The sequence below is a fragment of the Myotis nattereri genome (genome assembly GCF_964212035.1).
Source record: "Myotis nattereri genome assembly, chromosome: 18".
NCBI lineage: Eukaryota > Metazoa > Chordata > Mammalia > Chiroptera > Vespertilionidae > Myotis > Myotis nattereri.
This window is the reverse complement of record NC_138093.1, coordinates 17,687,864-17,703,692: the sequence shown is the minus strand read 5'-3', so window position 1 is coordinate 17,703,692 and position 15,829 is coordinate 17,687,864. Positions and strand designations below refer to the sequence as shown.

The window sequence follows — 15,829 nt, the reverse complement described above, 5'->3', positions numbered from 1 at the left end:
TGTGCTTCTATCACTGGTACAATTAGCAATATCTTACATACCTAAAATATAGTCCACAATTTCCCATATGAACATTTTACAAATGGGCCTGCTGTTTATTTCATGATATCAGTAAATTCTTGAGGTTTCCCTATAATTAATAATAATAATAATAATTTGGGTTGGTTAAGGTTTTGTTTTGTGTTTGTTGTGGGGTTTTTTGGTAACTTTAATGCTTTCCTCTTTAAAAAAAAAATAATAGATGGATAGGAATACTCTCTTTAATATAAAAATCAGATAAAATTTAAGTGAGGTACTATAGTTTTACTTCCTAACCAATATACCTAAACAAATTACATAATTGAGGAAGTCACATAATACTGCATTTTTTCCCAGACCTCTTAAATGCTTGAATACTAGGAAGTAGAACAGTTTTCATAATTGAGTAGTAGTCGACAAATCTTGACCTTAGTACTTCCTCTATCCGGATTCTGCTTTAACCAGAAGAGTCGCTTCGTGCTTTGGTCAGATTACCATTTAGGAATCCAGCTCCCTCAGGAAGCTGGTTAGTTTGAGGAAGTCTGTGGACAGGGCTCCCTGCAGAACCAGGAACATGTAGGGCTGTTTCCCTTGGCACCACTTCTTTCAATTGCCTGTGTTATCAGGGAAGAGCTGCCTTCCTTTTTCTCTCCAGAAGTGATCACATCTGTGAGAAGCCCATTCAGATGTGAGCTTACATATATGACATGGACATTTTCACCTTGGCACTGGGCACTTGACAGTCTATCACAGAGATTTTCAACCCTTTTCATCTCATGGCACACATAAACCAATTACTAAAATTCTGCCACACTCCAAAAAATATATTATACTTTTTGTTGATCTGACCAAAAAAAAAGGTATAATTTTGATTCATTCATACCAGGCAGCTATTACTGTGCTGGCTGTTATCATTTTTTTTAATTTGACAAGCTAAGGGAAAAGAGGTCAGTGCCCCTGACTAACTAGTCAGACACTGCATGTTTTAAATATTCTTGCGGCACACCGGTTGAAAATCACTGGTCTATCATATCACCTTTCCATTCCAAAACACCCAAAACTCTAAAAAGTCAAAATCACAAGTTACCTTGGGCACTCAAATAAAGAAATATCAGAATTCTTAACCCAGCTCATTCTGAAAACCTCTCAGTATTAACATCTCCTACTTTCCTTATCCATTATAAATTAGGACCATGATTAAAAATTTAGTGACACTGCTTAAATTGTCAGGTCTGCAGCAATTTATCAATAAAATGTTGCTTGTATAATACATTAACACTGTTCCAAGTGTTTTCAAATATGTTATTTTATTTCTCTAAAATGTTGTCTTTGTTTCATCAGCTGTCAAACAGATTGAAATGCTGTCTGTTTGCTACAAGTCGGGTATTTTAAAGATTAGAAATAATTTATAAATCACTCTGAACTTACTGAAGATGGAATTACCTTAAGTTGCTAAGCTTGGGTAGAGTGCTGGTAGCTGTTGCCACTTAGGTGATGTGGTTTTAAGAGCTTGAAAAAGCTTTTACAGATTAAAAACAAATGAACAAATAAACAAAAACCTCCCCTTCCCACAAGAAAACTCCGTTAGTACAGACTAACTTCTATAAGGTAAGGCTTCTCATTTTTTGCTGTTAAAATGCACAGACCTTTGGGATATTAACACTTTAATGCTCACCCAATGATATTTTTTCCACTGATTTTTTTATCTTTATTGCTGAAAGTATTACATATGTCCCATTTTCCCCCTATTGACCTCTTCTAGCCTGCCTCCACCCCTGCCGCTACCCCAGGCCTTCCACTGATTTTTAGAGAGTGGAAAGGAGGGAGGCGGGGCAGCGAGTGAGGGGAAGAGAGAGACACACATGGATTGGTTGCCTCCTGAACTTGCCTTGACCGGGGCTGAGGATCAAACCTGCAACCCAGGTATGTGCCTTTGACCGGGAATCAAACCCTCAACCCTTTGGTGCGTGAGCCAATGTTCTAAGCACTGAGATACGCCAGCAACGGCGGGATATTAACACTTTAAAATGTATCAATTACTTGTATCTTAGTGTAAATGAACTTATCAGATGCTCCTAGAAAGACTTTCAAGATGATAAGAGGATGCAAAATTCAGGCACATGGGAGAGATGCGATAACATAAGGAGGAAAAATGAAGAGATATAGCATGTTGAGACCAAAAAACCAACTTACTTCCCTTAACTACTTTACCATTTTATCTTCGATAAATCTTGAGATTCTACACAAACACTAAGGAGCTACTGTTATTAGTATACCTACAATCATTATTGGCCACCTCTTGAAAGTAATGTCAAATGAAAGAGCTCCAGTATCTGTTGTGAAATACTGATTTTTCTCAGCCTGGAATGATGAAATTCAAAACATTTAAACTATAAGTAACACTTTTTTTAAAACAGCTAAGCCCGGCCCAATTAGAAGTCTTGATGGATAGATAATGCATATCCCTTTCCCCAATATATATACACACAAAACCCGCTCTAATAAATTAATCAAAAAACAGTCTAGTATGTGTGTGTGCGCGCGCGCACACACACACACACACACACACACACACACACACGTACCACAGATTGCAATTCTTTTGAAGCTGAAGAGAAGAAATGAAGCCGCACTCCAAATGCAGCTCCTTGATCCACAGGAACCACAAACCCCACCTGTCGACCACCATGCTGCCATCACAGTGACAGGTATCTGCTCCCAGCACCTCCTATCTCACTTCTGATAGCTGCCATTCATGATCATAGACCACCCCTCACTAACCAGAAGAAATAGCTTTACTATGAGAAGAGAGAAGGTGCCCAGTAAACTATGGGATATGTATTCATTATGCATTTACTTTTATGAATACCCCAATTTAACGATCTCAATAGCACAGATACAAAATAATTTTAAATTTTATTTAAAAGGCTAGCAACAACTTAGACAATAAACAATTTGGACAACATCCCAAATTATACCTACCAAAATAGACCTTCATTATAATTAAGTATATTGATGTTTATTCTGAATCCTGCACCTATACTTGGTCAACAAAGAGCCTACACAGAGTCTAACATGGACATTAGGCCTGGACACAGCAAAATGAAACATTAAAATAATACAGTGATGAAGCGTTAGATATGTCATGTACATGTCAAGAAAAAGAAGGGTTTTGATGAATAATGACAGGACAAGGGCACATGGATGACATGCCTTAGATTTGAGACCCCCCCAAGGACAGAGACTCTCACAGTGCTTTTGACACATGGTTTATAAGTCACATTACTTGTGAAGTATTGCATGACCCCAAATTCCTATCTAATTAAGCAATAAAATTACCTGGTAAGTGAGCCAGGTAATTCCATCCAGGCTTGCTACTCAAGCAGAGGTTTAAAAAATTAGGCCTCTTTAAATATTAGATAAAATGAGAGTAACAGGAAGACAACTGAAGAAATATCCTATGCAGGACACAAGCTGGCAACTTCTCTGCTGTGTGGCACACAGTGGGCATTCAAAACCTGCTGAATAAATGAATGCACGCAAAAATATGAGGATAAAAATGTACGCAACAAATACACTTTGGGAAAACAATGAGAAGAAATTCCAACAGGCGTGCAGGAGATTTATTATTAAACTAACACAATCACTTGAAAAGTACTTAATGAGAATTTAGTTCCCTTTGTAAAATAAACACCTCTGGTTAATATAAAACCATCTTGTAAGTCGGCAGAGTAACTAGACTAGGGTCTATTGGTATGCTGTTTGGACAACAGAAAAAAACAGTTTCTAAAAGGTGTAAGCAATAGCAGTCAACAGATGAGATAATCCATCCTGCCCTGATGGTCAAGCAAATACTGACGTCAATGTTTTGTGGAGAATGAAGATGCAGGCTGTGGCTGTGGGAAAGATAACACATGTCCCACAGAGGAGGGGAAGGCAGAGAAAATACATTCCAGAGTATTCCGACTCATCCAACACCTGTGATCTGGAAGTCCGAGGGGAAAGGATGAAGAGTGGAAGGAGTAGTAGGTAAGTAGTGATTGTTAGTTGACCTCAGCCATGGGCATGATGTGAAACAAGTCTATTCATCTTCTTTCAATAAAAATCCCATCTTCTCCGCTCAGATCTAAATAGATATTAACAAATCTACAGCTTATCTTTTAATCCTCTTCACCATCAATTATTTCAAGACAACACATTTTTTTAAAAAAATGAGAGTGCAGAGGGGGACAGAAAGAAAGAAGTCCCCAAATTAAGGAAAGTGACATCTCCCTTCCATCCAGCCTCTTTCAGCAGACATAGTTCTGGAGCAGACATTAGATGGACCAAAAGAGTCTCAGGTCAGAGAACTGTAATTTTTGGATTGAAAACTCAAGGCAATTACAATTCCTTCTCCCACCCCATCCCCCAAAATGGAATAGAGACAAACAAATTATTGCCAACTCAAGTCATCTTAACCTCACAATCAGGAGTGGTAATTCTATTGAAAATGTAATTTTTTCATTTTCTTTAAGGAAGAAATATATCTTTAATTTAGTAATTTCCTTCCTACATGGAAATGTATATGGTGTTAAAGGGCAGTCATTTAACCGGAAAGAAATAAAATTTGGGTCAGGTTTGCTTAGAGTAGCTCTGTGACTTTTCTCAAAATTTTGAGAGTTGAGTGAAAATTGCTCTGGACTTTGTATTGGAAGTTATATAACTGAGCAACTGGAAATTCTAAGTCTATTAATAAATGTGTACTCAATCTTTAAGGTAAAAAAAAAATTAGCAACAAAAAAAAATCAGTAAAAAATAACAGGTTCAGAATGTTGTGAAAAGGAAGGAAGGAGGAGGACCCCAGCTCCGAGAGATGAGCGGATATGTAGTTACTGTTGCAAAGATTTCACTTGGATGGTTGTACTCTGCCAGGGAGTAAGTCGATTATGTAACAACAACCTAACTAGGTGTTATTAGAACCTCAGCCTCTGATAGTCTATTGGTCCTCAGGCTCTGAAATGCCAGGGCCAGATGTGCTGGTGGCGGAGCTGGGGGCCCTGGGCAGCAGTAGGACAACACACTTCGGCCGTGAACAACTGCCTGCGATGGTCCAAGCACAGTGTGCAGACCCGTATGGAGGCTTTGTGAGCAAACATATGGACAGTTTTTTTAAATGATGGGTCATTTCTCAATAAAAGGAGCCTATTAAAAAGAAGAAGGAAAAGAATCGAGAAAAAGAAAACAACAGGGAAGAATTAGATGCACCGGTTATGAGTGCTGCTCACCGTGTGACTCGGGGATCAACAGCTCTCAAAAACTTCTTCCTTGGCTGTAGCTCTTCACAATGCAGCACCTGGGCCCTAGCCCAGACCTGCCGAATCACAACTGCCGAGGGGGATGCCCAGCAACCCCCAGGAACCTTATGCACATGGAAATGTCAAAACACCTCTACTCAAGGGACATTAAACCAGGAATCTGCGCTTGGTATGCTAACCTCCCGTCAGTCGGGAGCCAGCACTGGACCAGAACAAGGTCAAAGCTGTAGTTAAGAAAGAATGTTTTCAGAATCACATGTTTTCACCAGGAGGTTAACTTGTAACAGTGAAAAGAAAATAAACATTTACTCCTCTGCAAAAACAGACTACCATACTGAAATATCCATTGTAATCAAATTCAGATATTTCAATGTAAAACAAAATGAGGTCTGTAGTTTTAAAATATTTCTAATACTGTTATTCAAAATAAGACTTGTGTGTTTTCACTTTTATGTCTCAGTCTACATTATGACAGTAGAAAACAAGTCCTGGCCATTGTACATAAATGAGAGTTTGAAGTCTCTCTATATCTAGAAACTTCTTTAAAATATCTCACCTGTGAAAAGGTGACGTTTTTCTCTGGACACCGCCTGTTACAGGAGGATGCAATCTCCTCAAAGACCCTCTGCCCAGGTGCACCTGGACTCACAAGGCCCTTCATGCCAACCTGAGGATGGTGCCTGGTGATTCACCAGCTTCACAAGCCTCGCTCCTCGGATCTGAACTCTATGTCTCCATCTTTGTTAAAATGGTCATTTACAGCAACTCCAACCAAGGACCCAAAATACTGAATAGTAACAGTTCTCTAATAAATTACAAGTCCTGTGTAATTTTTAAAACATGGACACATTACATGGTGCAGTCAATGCAAATCAAATTTGGGAAATCAAATGTTGATGAATTAATAATATATTTGATGTGCGTGAAAGGAGGAAGCAGCAAGGAAATCTTTTACAAAAGATCATTACTGTAATTTGAACAATTATCTTCAATTTACCCATTTTGTAATTTCTGATTTTTAACATCTTCATTTCTTACACTAATGTCATTGAAATAAAGCAGAGGGAGGTGATACAATAGCATTTAGAGGAATATTTTAACATAGCAAAGTACTCCGGGAGACAAAACCACTTGTCCTTACCCATGCTCTACAGGTTTTACTTTTGTAAGTCCTTAACAGTCAGTAACTTTTAAACCAAAGACTTGAATTCTGATGTTTTAAAAAATCACCTTTCCTTCAGGGGGAAGGGCACATCAAATTCCCAATAGATCACTTCTTAAAGCAATGACACTTTCAACATACTCAGTAGTTCATCAAAAACAGAACACTCAGCCTGGCCAGCGTGGCTCAGTGGTTGAATGTTGACCTATGAACCAGAAGGTCACGGTTCGATTCCCGGTCAGAGTACATGTCCAGGTTATCGGCTCAATCCCCAATAAGGGGCATGCAGGAGGCAGTCAATCAATGATTCTCATCATTGATGTTTCTATCTCCCTCTCCCTTCCTCTCTGAAGTAAATAAGAACATATTTTTAAAAAACAGAACACTAAGACATATTAGCTTTCTCAGTCTGATATGTCACTTAACCCGTAAACAGTAAGATCAGGTGCTGAGCAGAAGGCCCAGTGAGTTGCTGGCAAATGTTTAACAGCTGGCACCCAAAGGGGCAAAGAGGCCTGATCTACACCATTTGCCAATTTCCATCCTGTAAATACTCCCACCATGACCTTCAAGCTACCTCCGTGATGTCCCTGAATACGGAGATGGAACAGGAGGTACACCATCGGGTCTCGGATGCTGGCCCAAGCCAGTTTCAACATGGCACCAGGGGAAGCCAATGGGCACTGGAAACTGTCCCCTTGTCTTACGAAGACCCTCTGCCTATTCCCTTGCTCTTGATACTGCAGTCCTTACCCATCACCTCAGCAATGCCTTGTCCAGCTCGTCCCCCAAGCCACACCTTCGGAATCCCCTCAGGGGGATGAAAGGACACCTCCTGTACTACAACCACACGGAAAGAGCAAAATGTGGGGGGAACTGCAGGTAAGTCTGCACTTAGTGGTGGAATGGAGGGATTCCTCACTTGATGACTTTATTTCTCCTGGAAGTGGTTATGCTGCACAGTACAGATGAATTAATTACGAAGATAAAATGTTATTTTCTAGACATAATTATCATGATAAAATATTATTTTCTGGGTGTTTAAAAATCTACAATCAAATGAAGCTTTCCCCTTAATGTAATCAAAAGAATTAAAAGAACAATGAAGGAGGGAGCATTTGGAGAGAAGTGCAGGCAGCTCGCCACAGCAAGGTGAACACAAAAACGGTTTTGTGGCTATTACCCAACACCCAGGAATGGAGGCACCAGGTATACGAGATGTCCGTGTGGCAAACATCCTCTTTCCTTACCTGTTTTGGAAGTAACAAGCTGTAGTACAAGAGGCCGTCTCGTCACGATGCCTGACCCTCGAGGGAGAAAGTCTCTAAAAAAAAAAAGGAGAAATAATAGATGAAGGCATTAAGGAATTCTGATGACTTGTAAATTTATGTCATGTTCCAGAATAATTCTCCTAATTCCAAGCTTTTCAATGTACCACATGTCTAAAGAAGGCCAGACTCATCTTATAAAAGAAGCATTTGCCCGAAGTAAAAATAAATAGAAGGGTGAGCCTCTTATATTGCATACTGATCCATGTGCTTTATCCTGATGGCTGGAATTAATGAAAGTTTGCATTAATTTACTGTGTACTGTCAATTAACTTGCATTAACAGAAACATTTGATGCAGAAATTAATCCTTAAACTTTTTTAGAATTAAAAAATTCAGTACTCCATCTGACTTCAAGATCAATATTAGTACCATCAAATACTGACCATTATTAAAGGTACATTAGATTGTATCTTCTAAATATCCTGAAACTTTTCTCCATATAAAACGTGGGATCAAGTGCAGATAAATATTGTGTATGTAGAATTAACAGCGATATATATTGCAATGTGAGTTTGATTTATTTCACTCCTGATAAATGGAAGTTTTTAATAAAGATGCATTTGAATGGCATTTAATATAACTAGATCAATAAAACTGCAGCAAAGAAAGCATTATATAATCACATCTGCAGTGCCACATAAATCATGCAGATTCTGTGGTGTCAAAGAAGAATTCATGCACGTGCCTAAAACACAATTTTTAAACACATTTAGAATGCCTCTCAACTTTGAGAAAAAACCATCATTTAAAAAATCACTGAGTTCTATTCTATTCTATTCTATTCAAAGTAAGTCTCTGAATGCCAATGTTTCTCAAAAACTGGTTACAGGACCACCAGAAAGTGTTATAACCACTGATCCCACCACCGGTCCTGACCCTACAACTTCAAGAATATTCAGGGGTATGTAGCCTCTGTGCCCTTTAACAGGTTTGGGGGAGGGAGGGCACGGCGGGGGTGGGGGTGTGCAGATGTTCACCTTGGTTTGAGCACTGGCCTCCACTTAGTGGGTGAAAATGGCAGGGGGTGTACTGAGAGTTGTGTAGGAAATTGGCAGACCAGAACTTCAACATAGATAGTTTCAGTGAAACAGGTTAAAGGCCAGCAAGAAAGCTGCAAAAGCCCTCTAGCTGCCCTGGTACTTGAGAATGAAGGGTCACAGACATAAATTTAAGCATAATTTCCCCTACTACCATTCATTTTGCTGACAGGGGAAATAACACAGAACAGCATTTTCACTAAGTTAGTGACTTTACTCCTTAACTCCAAGGCCAAGTTCATTTAGAATGTCACTATATGCGACTAAAATAAAGAATGGTGCCCTAACTGGTTTTGCTCAGTGGTTAGAGCATTGGCCTGTGGACTGAAGAGTCCCAGGTTTGATTCTGGTCAAGGGCATGTACCTTGGTTGCAGGCACATCCCCAGTGGGGGGGTGCAGGAGGCAGCTGATTGATGTTTCTCTCTCATCGATGTTTCTAACTCTCTATCCCTCTCCCTTCCTCTCTGTAAAAAATCAATAAAATATATTTTTTTAAAAAAAGAAGAATGGTGAAGCTACTGACTTGTCTTTGCTCTAAAAAATGCCACCTGCAATAAAGATTATTTATCCATCAAAAAAATAAATCACTGAGGAAGAAGTGCTAGGGAGAGAGTGTGGGCCCTGCACCAGGGGGGCACCGAGTCTGAAATCCAATGGGAAGGTACAGGCCTGCATGCAGAAAAGCGTTAAAGAAGAGGACGGATACACTATACCGCAGTTCAGGAAAGAGAGACCAAGACTTTCCTTTTGAAAAAGTCTGAATACATACAATTTAATGTTCTTTTAATGTTCTCCAAGGACTACAATAGAACATTTGCCAGTTTGGATGGTTGCAATAACCATTTTAAATTCAATCAAAATGTACGGAGCATATACTCTGTGCCTAGAACCAAAAAAGGAAGAAGTTAATTTGATAACCAAATAGATTTTTTTAAAAAGAAAGAAAGAAAAGAAAATTTCAGAACAAAGAGTTGGGGGCATCTGTTTGAGCTATGGGGCCACAGATGAGGGTTCAGGATACGTAGATGCCAATGAGAAATATACAGGTCTTAATGCCATTTAATGAATCAAAATATTTTCTTTAAAAAAAAAAAAACACAGGAAAGCTAGAGAAGAAGAAAGGAGGGAAGAAGGAAGAGGGGGGAAAGGAGGTCTCATTACTTAATTCCTTTGTGCTATGTTCTGTTTTAGCTCATGCTTATGGCCATATATTGATAATCCTTTTGAATATAATTAAAGCAAAACAGAATGTACCAAGCACTTTAAATAGCAAATAATTACCATCTGTTAGGCTGAAGAGAAAGCCCACAAATACCTCTTACTTTTTTATTCAGCAAACAGAATTTTGCAGTAAGAGGAATAAATAGTCTCAGGTATCCAGGTCCCTACTTATTAACTCACACTGCCTGGCCCCCTTCATGGCTCCATTAGTCCTCCCAAAGTCCAAAGATCTGGTAACCAAATCTTGCTGTTTGGAGATCTCCCCTGACTTCACAGGATGATCGGAAGTGCAATGAAACCCTAGAGAGGATTTCTCTCTGCTGGAGAGTGAGAGGCGAGGCTGGCATCTGGGAAACGCTAGGTATGCTGATCAGCAGCATGGAAACCACATGCCCAGCAAGTTCCTGCAGAAAGAGCTAAGGGGTGACCCTCCAATGACACACCGAGAACCTGGCTTTGAGTCCAGCCCTAGCACTGAATGGGCAAAATTCCCTCTAAACTCAGTTTCTTTTGCAACTAAACTGACATAATCCTGTGGATCAAAGGAAATAAATACAACATATGACAACTTTTTAAAAACACACGTACCATGGGAGAAAATAGTACTGTTACTATTGTTATAGCTACGATATAGCCATAGTACCTTTTCCCTGATAATGTAGCAGTCTCTTATCTAAAAACACTAAATCTCTACATACAATATTTTAACATTTCATGAATGGCGTTTGGAGGTGAGAGGCCTCAAACCCCACCTGCACTGTTCCCTTGGCGTTGGCCAGCTGCACTGGTTTGGAAAACTCAGCCCTGATTCCTAGTCCCATTGACAGGGACTCAAGGCACTGACACAAACAACCATGAATCATTCAGTCGCCATTGAATGCCATCATCCACTTGAATTTTATTATGTTCTGTGCAAAGGTGGTTGGTTTTCTCCCATATGCATATCTTATGGGAAAATTACTTTGCTAAATTATTGCAAAAAAAAAATCATGACTGTGTCTTTAGATTACTTTGGTTTTAAACTACATATTTTTGTTTGTTTATGGTCTTATACATATATACAAAAAGAACATTTGCATGCCATTTTCCTCCAACAAGGACCTTAAGGGAAAGAGCAAGGACAGCAGTCTGCAGACTGACTATGATTAAACTGACTCCATTCTATTGCCTGAATGCCTTATTTACACGTAGACCACAGATTTTTAAGGCAGGACAAGTGCTTTTCTCTCTCACCACAGAGCAGCTACAATGCAAATGCTTTTCTTCTGTCTATCTCAAAAATAGCATTATTCAGCACAGTCTTAACAGCTGGTCTTCAGGCAAAAATTTCAATGTTCCTTCATGGTTTCTTGACTCCTACAGGAAACGTAGAGAATGATTCCGATGCTTTGGTCTAAGAACCATCTTGGTGACATTTCTTATTGGCTCTTCCAGAAACTTAAGTTACCAGGAAGTATTATTATTGCTCCCTCAGGAAATGACTGACCTTCGGAAGCCTAAAATAAGAAAGTATACTTACTCTATCAACATAACTAGAGAGGAATTTCCCCCGTGAGTACAAATAAAGTAACTACAGAGATGTTTCTCTTCAATATAGATATAAATGATCATTAACCAGGTGATCTGTTCAATAAATAAATGTTTAACATCGGCCCTTGACTAAAGATGGGAGGCATAAATCTCCCCAATAAGTTAATTTGTATAGTTGACTCATTCAAAGATAAATAAGCTTTGTCTAAAAGAATGCCATGCAAATGATTATAATAAGCATGACAGGTACAAGGGGTACGTTCCTGAAGTATTGACACAGAACAGACAATAATCTATTCTGCTTGGGAGATTAGCCAGGAACTATTTCACAGAGACACAGCTGGAGGCATTCTACAGGGAATCAGGATACGCAAAGACATGGAAAGCCATGGTAACACAGAAAGTTAAGGAACTACCCACTAAAGCAGTGGTTCTCAACCTTGGCTGCACATTAGAATCACCTGGGAATCTTTTTAAAATCCTGATTTCTGGGCCTCATCCTCTGGAAATTCTGTTTCTTTGTTATGCGGTGGGGCCAAGAGAATAGATGAGTAGGTGTGGAGAGGAGAGGGGTGATGGATATGACTCTGAAAGATACCACTTAATGGGCACCTGTAATAAGTAAACTAATTGAGAGATGGAGAAGGTACTCCTGGATACCAGAAATCAGAGGTATTCCCAAAGCCACACTGGTCTCTTAGATATCTCCACTTAGATGTCCCAATCCAGTCTCTACATTCAACTCATCATCTATCCAACATGCTTCTCTCCATTCTCAATCATAATCCACATCATCAGCATCCACACTTGTCATCCAGGCCAACTGCTTGGGACTCATTCATCCACCCTCTTCCTCTGTCTTCAGGCTCCAAATCAGTCACCTGGTCCTGTTGATTCTACCTTCTTCACATCCCTTAAATGCATCCTCTCTTTACTTCAGTCACCACTCCAGGCGCCACCAACTCTCATCTAGATTAATAACAATCTCCCAATTCATTTCCCTGCATCCAATTTGAACAGCCTCCAATCCAACTGCAATAGTAACAAAAGTCCCATCACATCATTTCAAGACTCTGAATCACTAAATGACTCCTCATTATCTTTAGCATGAAATTCAAACTGAAAACAAAGCAGAAAAGAAGCCCCGCCCTCTGGTGGCAGTCTCTACACTCTGGAATTCGGTGCTTTGGCACACTCCAAGCTTTCCTCCTGGGAGGCCCTCCCCCACTTCTCCCTCTAGCACGCATGAGAAGCCCTCTTTGAAATCCCCCTATACATGCCTCTATCTGAGCTCTCCACACACAATGTCACACTGGTCTGTTTCCCCGTCAGCTCCCTCACCCTGTGTTCCCCCTAGTGCCGCCTTCAGTGCCCAAGTATTGAATATTTTTAACACTTCCTACCTACCCTTTAAGGAAGATTTCTCACTGCCCCATATATTCATAGCACGGGAGAACATCATTCCCATGTCTGATTCCCCAACAGGCAGACAGCTAAATGGCATTGTATATCACCCGAAAGAACAGGCAAGATAACTTTCAATTTACCAATCATGTGCTGACATCATCTCAGTCAATATGTTTATTATGAATTAAGATCCAGCAGTATCCATCAAAGTACAAAATACAGGACATTGGGTGAGACAATATTACTGAGTGTCTAAAGACGTGGAATAAAATTTGAAAGGAACGATTCTTTTAAAATCCTAGAGCCAAGATACTTGAAAAATCATTCCTTAAAAACAGAGAAGTCTCTTCTAAAATATTATCTTCAAAATATAATTTGATGAGCTCCAAAGTAATCACTGTACAATTACTATCTCCCAGACCTTCAAAATGATAACCCAACTTGAGAGAGAGAGAGAGAGAGAGAGAGAGAGAGAGAGAGAGAAACAGAGACAATCACTGCCAATTACTGCCCACGCCCTGCCCCAGGAAGCACTGAGGTCACGTATTCCACACACAGAACACAATGGCACTGTTAAATGGCCTTGTGCTTGCGTGCCCCAATCCCAGAGCTTTGCCAACCACTGCCATGCCACTTTAATTGCTGAAAGAAGTAATTATGCAAAAATCCACAGATTTCATTGTAAATTTTCCACTGCAATTTACTTCTTTCCCCTAAACTCTTGGCCCAGTGTAAAAATGTTAGCTCGTATAGGTTTGTAAAAGAATGCATTTATTCTATCAGTTACTCTATAATTTGAAATATTCAATGAACACTGCTAAAATTTCATTTGAAAAACATACAGTTACAAATCCGATTGCAGGAAATACGGTGGATTTATTTATTTATTTATTTATTTATTTTCACTAATACCTAAGAAATTTCAATGTTTGACTTTTAGTCACAAAACTTAACACTTCTACCAATATGGTTTCATTGAATTTAATTAATCAATAATTCATGTTCCCACTGCAACATTCAAAATGCAAAAGTTTCAGAGTCAGAGATCTATTAACTAGCTGAAGAAGTTTAAAAACCATGTGTCCGACCCTCCAGGAGACTCCCTCAGGAACCTAACGCCTGCATCCTTAATCTACTTTATTTGCTGGTTCACAGAGTCAGTTTGTCAAGAATTAGAACACCAGATTAATGAGTTACAGTACAAAGCAGAAGCACTTAGCTGTTGCTCCATTCCAAATCACAGACTATGCTTTACACTGGGTATCTGCCATGCAAATTAACGGCAAGGGACCACTAAAGGGACTGCTAGTTGCCTGCCCAATATCCATTTCCCCCTTATTTCTTAGCAACAGAACCCCAATTTTGTTGGGCATGAGAATGTACCCAACTTTGAGTAACAAATGGACCAAGTAAATTTACATATCCTGGCCACCCTTGCAAACCGGGTGCCCACATGCCTAAGTTTTAGTCAGTAAGATGTCACTAGAGCTTGTTGAGTGATGTCAAGGATATTTCCCTTCAAAAGGTCTGATTTAGCTGATGTGCACCTTTTGCCTTTCCCTCTTCTCCCCATCACTGATATATGACAGCAGAGTGGCAGCAACCTCCTTAAACCACAGGCAACCTGGAAGATGGGCTAAGGGCTGCAGAACAAAGGAAAACAAGGTGTCTGGGACAGTGGTGGCACGGAGTCACTGGACCAGCCCCGTACTGCCTAAGGAAGAGAATGAGAGAGAGAGAGAGAGAGAGAGAGAGAGAGAGAGAGAGGCACATGTGCTTTAGAAAAGTGTTTCCCAGCCGTCTTTTTATTAGGGCCCCCTAGGGAACCTTATTAAACATTTTCCCCATTTGATTTCTCCCTATTAAATATATATACACGGATATACTGTATATATGTACTGTATGTATATCTGTACTTTTTACATAAAAATAATAAAGTTTTTGCCCCCTTGGAGGCAATATCATCCCCCCTCCCCCCTTGAGAAGATATACTATGGATCAAAGAATAAGAGAACCCGGGATGCTAAATATTTGGACCTATATGTTATCTCTTCCTGTAGGGTTTCTAAAAGAGATGTATGTAGAAAGGACAAAGCCAAATGGCTTTTGCCTCAAACCCCAATACACCCCCTTCCCAGCCCTGGAAACATGGGCTGGACCACAGGGAACCCTCTGGCTTAGTTAAGAGGCAGGCTTAAGGCTAGTACCAGAGAGGCCAAAAGGCCTCCCTTGCCCCTTTTCATGAAGCCCATACATGAATCTCAGAATGTTCTCTGGCACCATCCAGTGAGAAGAAGGGCAAGAGAACATGTATCCAATGACAAGGGCCTGGCCAACCCTTCCCTACTAAGGCCTGACTTGGAGAATGGCCCAATTACTGTCCTTGGTCCTGAATGTCTATTATTGTTCCTTGGCAGGGGGCTGGAAGGGAAGAACATATGTAAAAGTAGAAGTAAGCTACCCTAGTCAATACTGTGGGTGCTCTTCTGTTTTCACTTTTTCTAAGAGATTGGAAGAAAAATTGGGTATTTAATTGAAAGCCAAAAAAGAATAGGTTAGTTTACCCACTAAAACAGAACAGAGAGCCACAGTCACACTATATATTTAATAGAACAAGAGTCTGATTAAGTATTGAGGAGGGCCTGACTGGTGTGGCTCAGTGATTGAGAATCAACCTATGAACCAAGAGGTCATGGTTCAATTCCCAGTCCTACTTGTGGGCTTGATCCCCAGTAAGGGGCGTGCAGGAGGCAGCCGATCAATGATTCTCTCTCATCATTGATGTTTCTCTCTCTCTCCCCCGTCTCCCTTCTTCTCTGAAATCAACA

The 15,829-nt window shown here is 39.9% G+C and overlaps 1 protein-coding gene across 4 annotated transcripts in view; it reads right to left on the bottom strand.

Moving 5' to 3' along the window:
- The window catches only part of DNM3 (dynamin 3), a 369,574-nt gene that overhangs the window by 310,651 nt on the left and 43,094 nt on the right, over positions 1-15,829 (bottom strand). For all 4 annotated transcript variants that reach the window (XM_081113203.1, XM_081113206.1, XM_081113205.1 and 1 more), the window contains exon 2: positions 7,725-7,798. In XM_081113203.1, the coding sequence (XP_080969329.1) occupies positions 7,725-7,798 (74 nt within the window). The remainder of the gene's footprint in view (positions 1-7,724; positions 7,799-15,829) is intronic.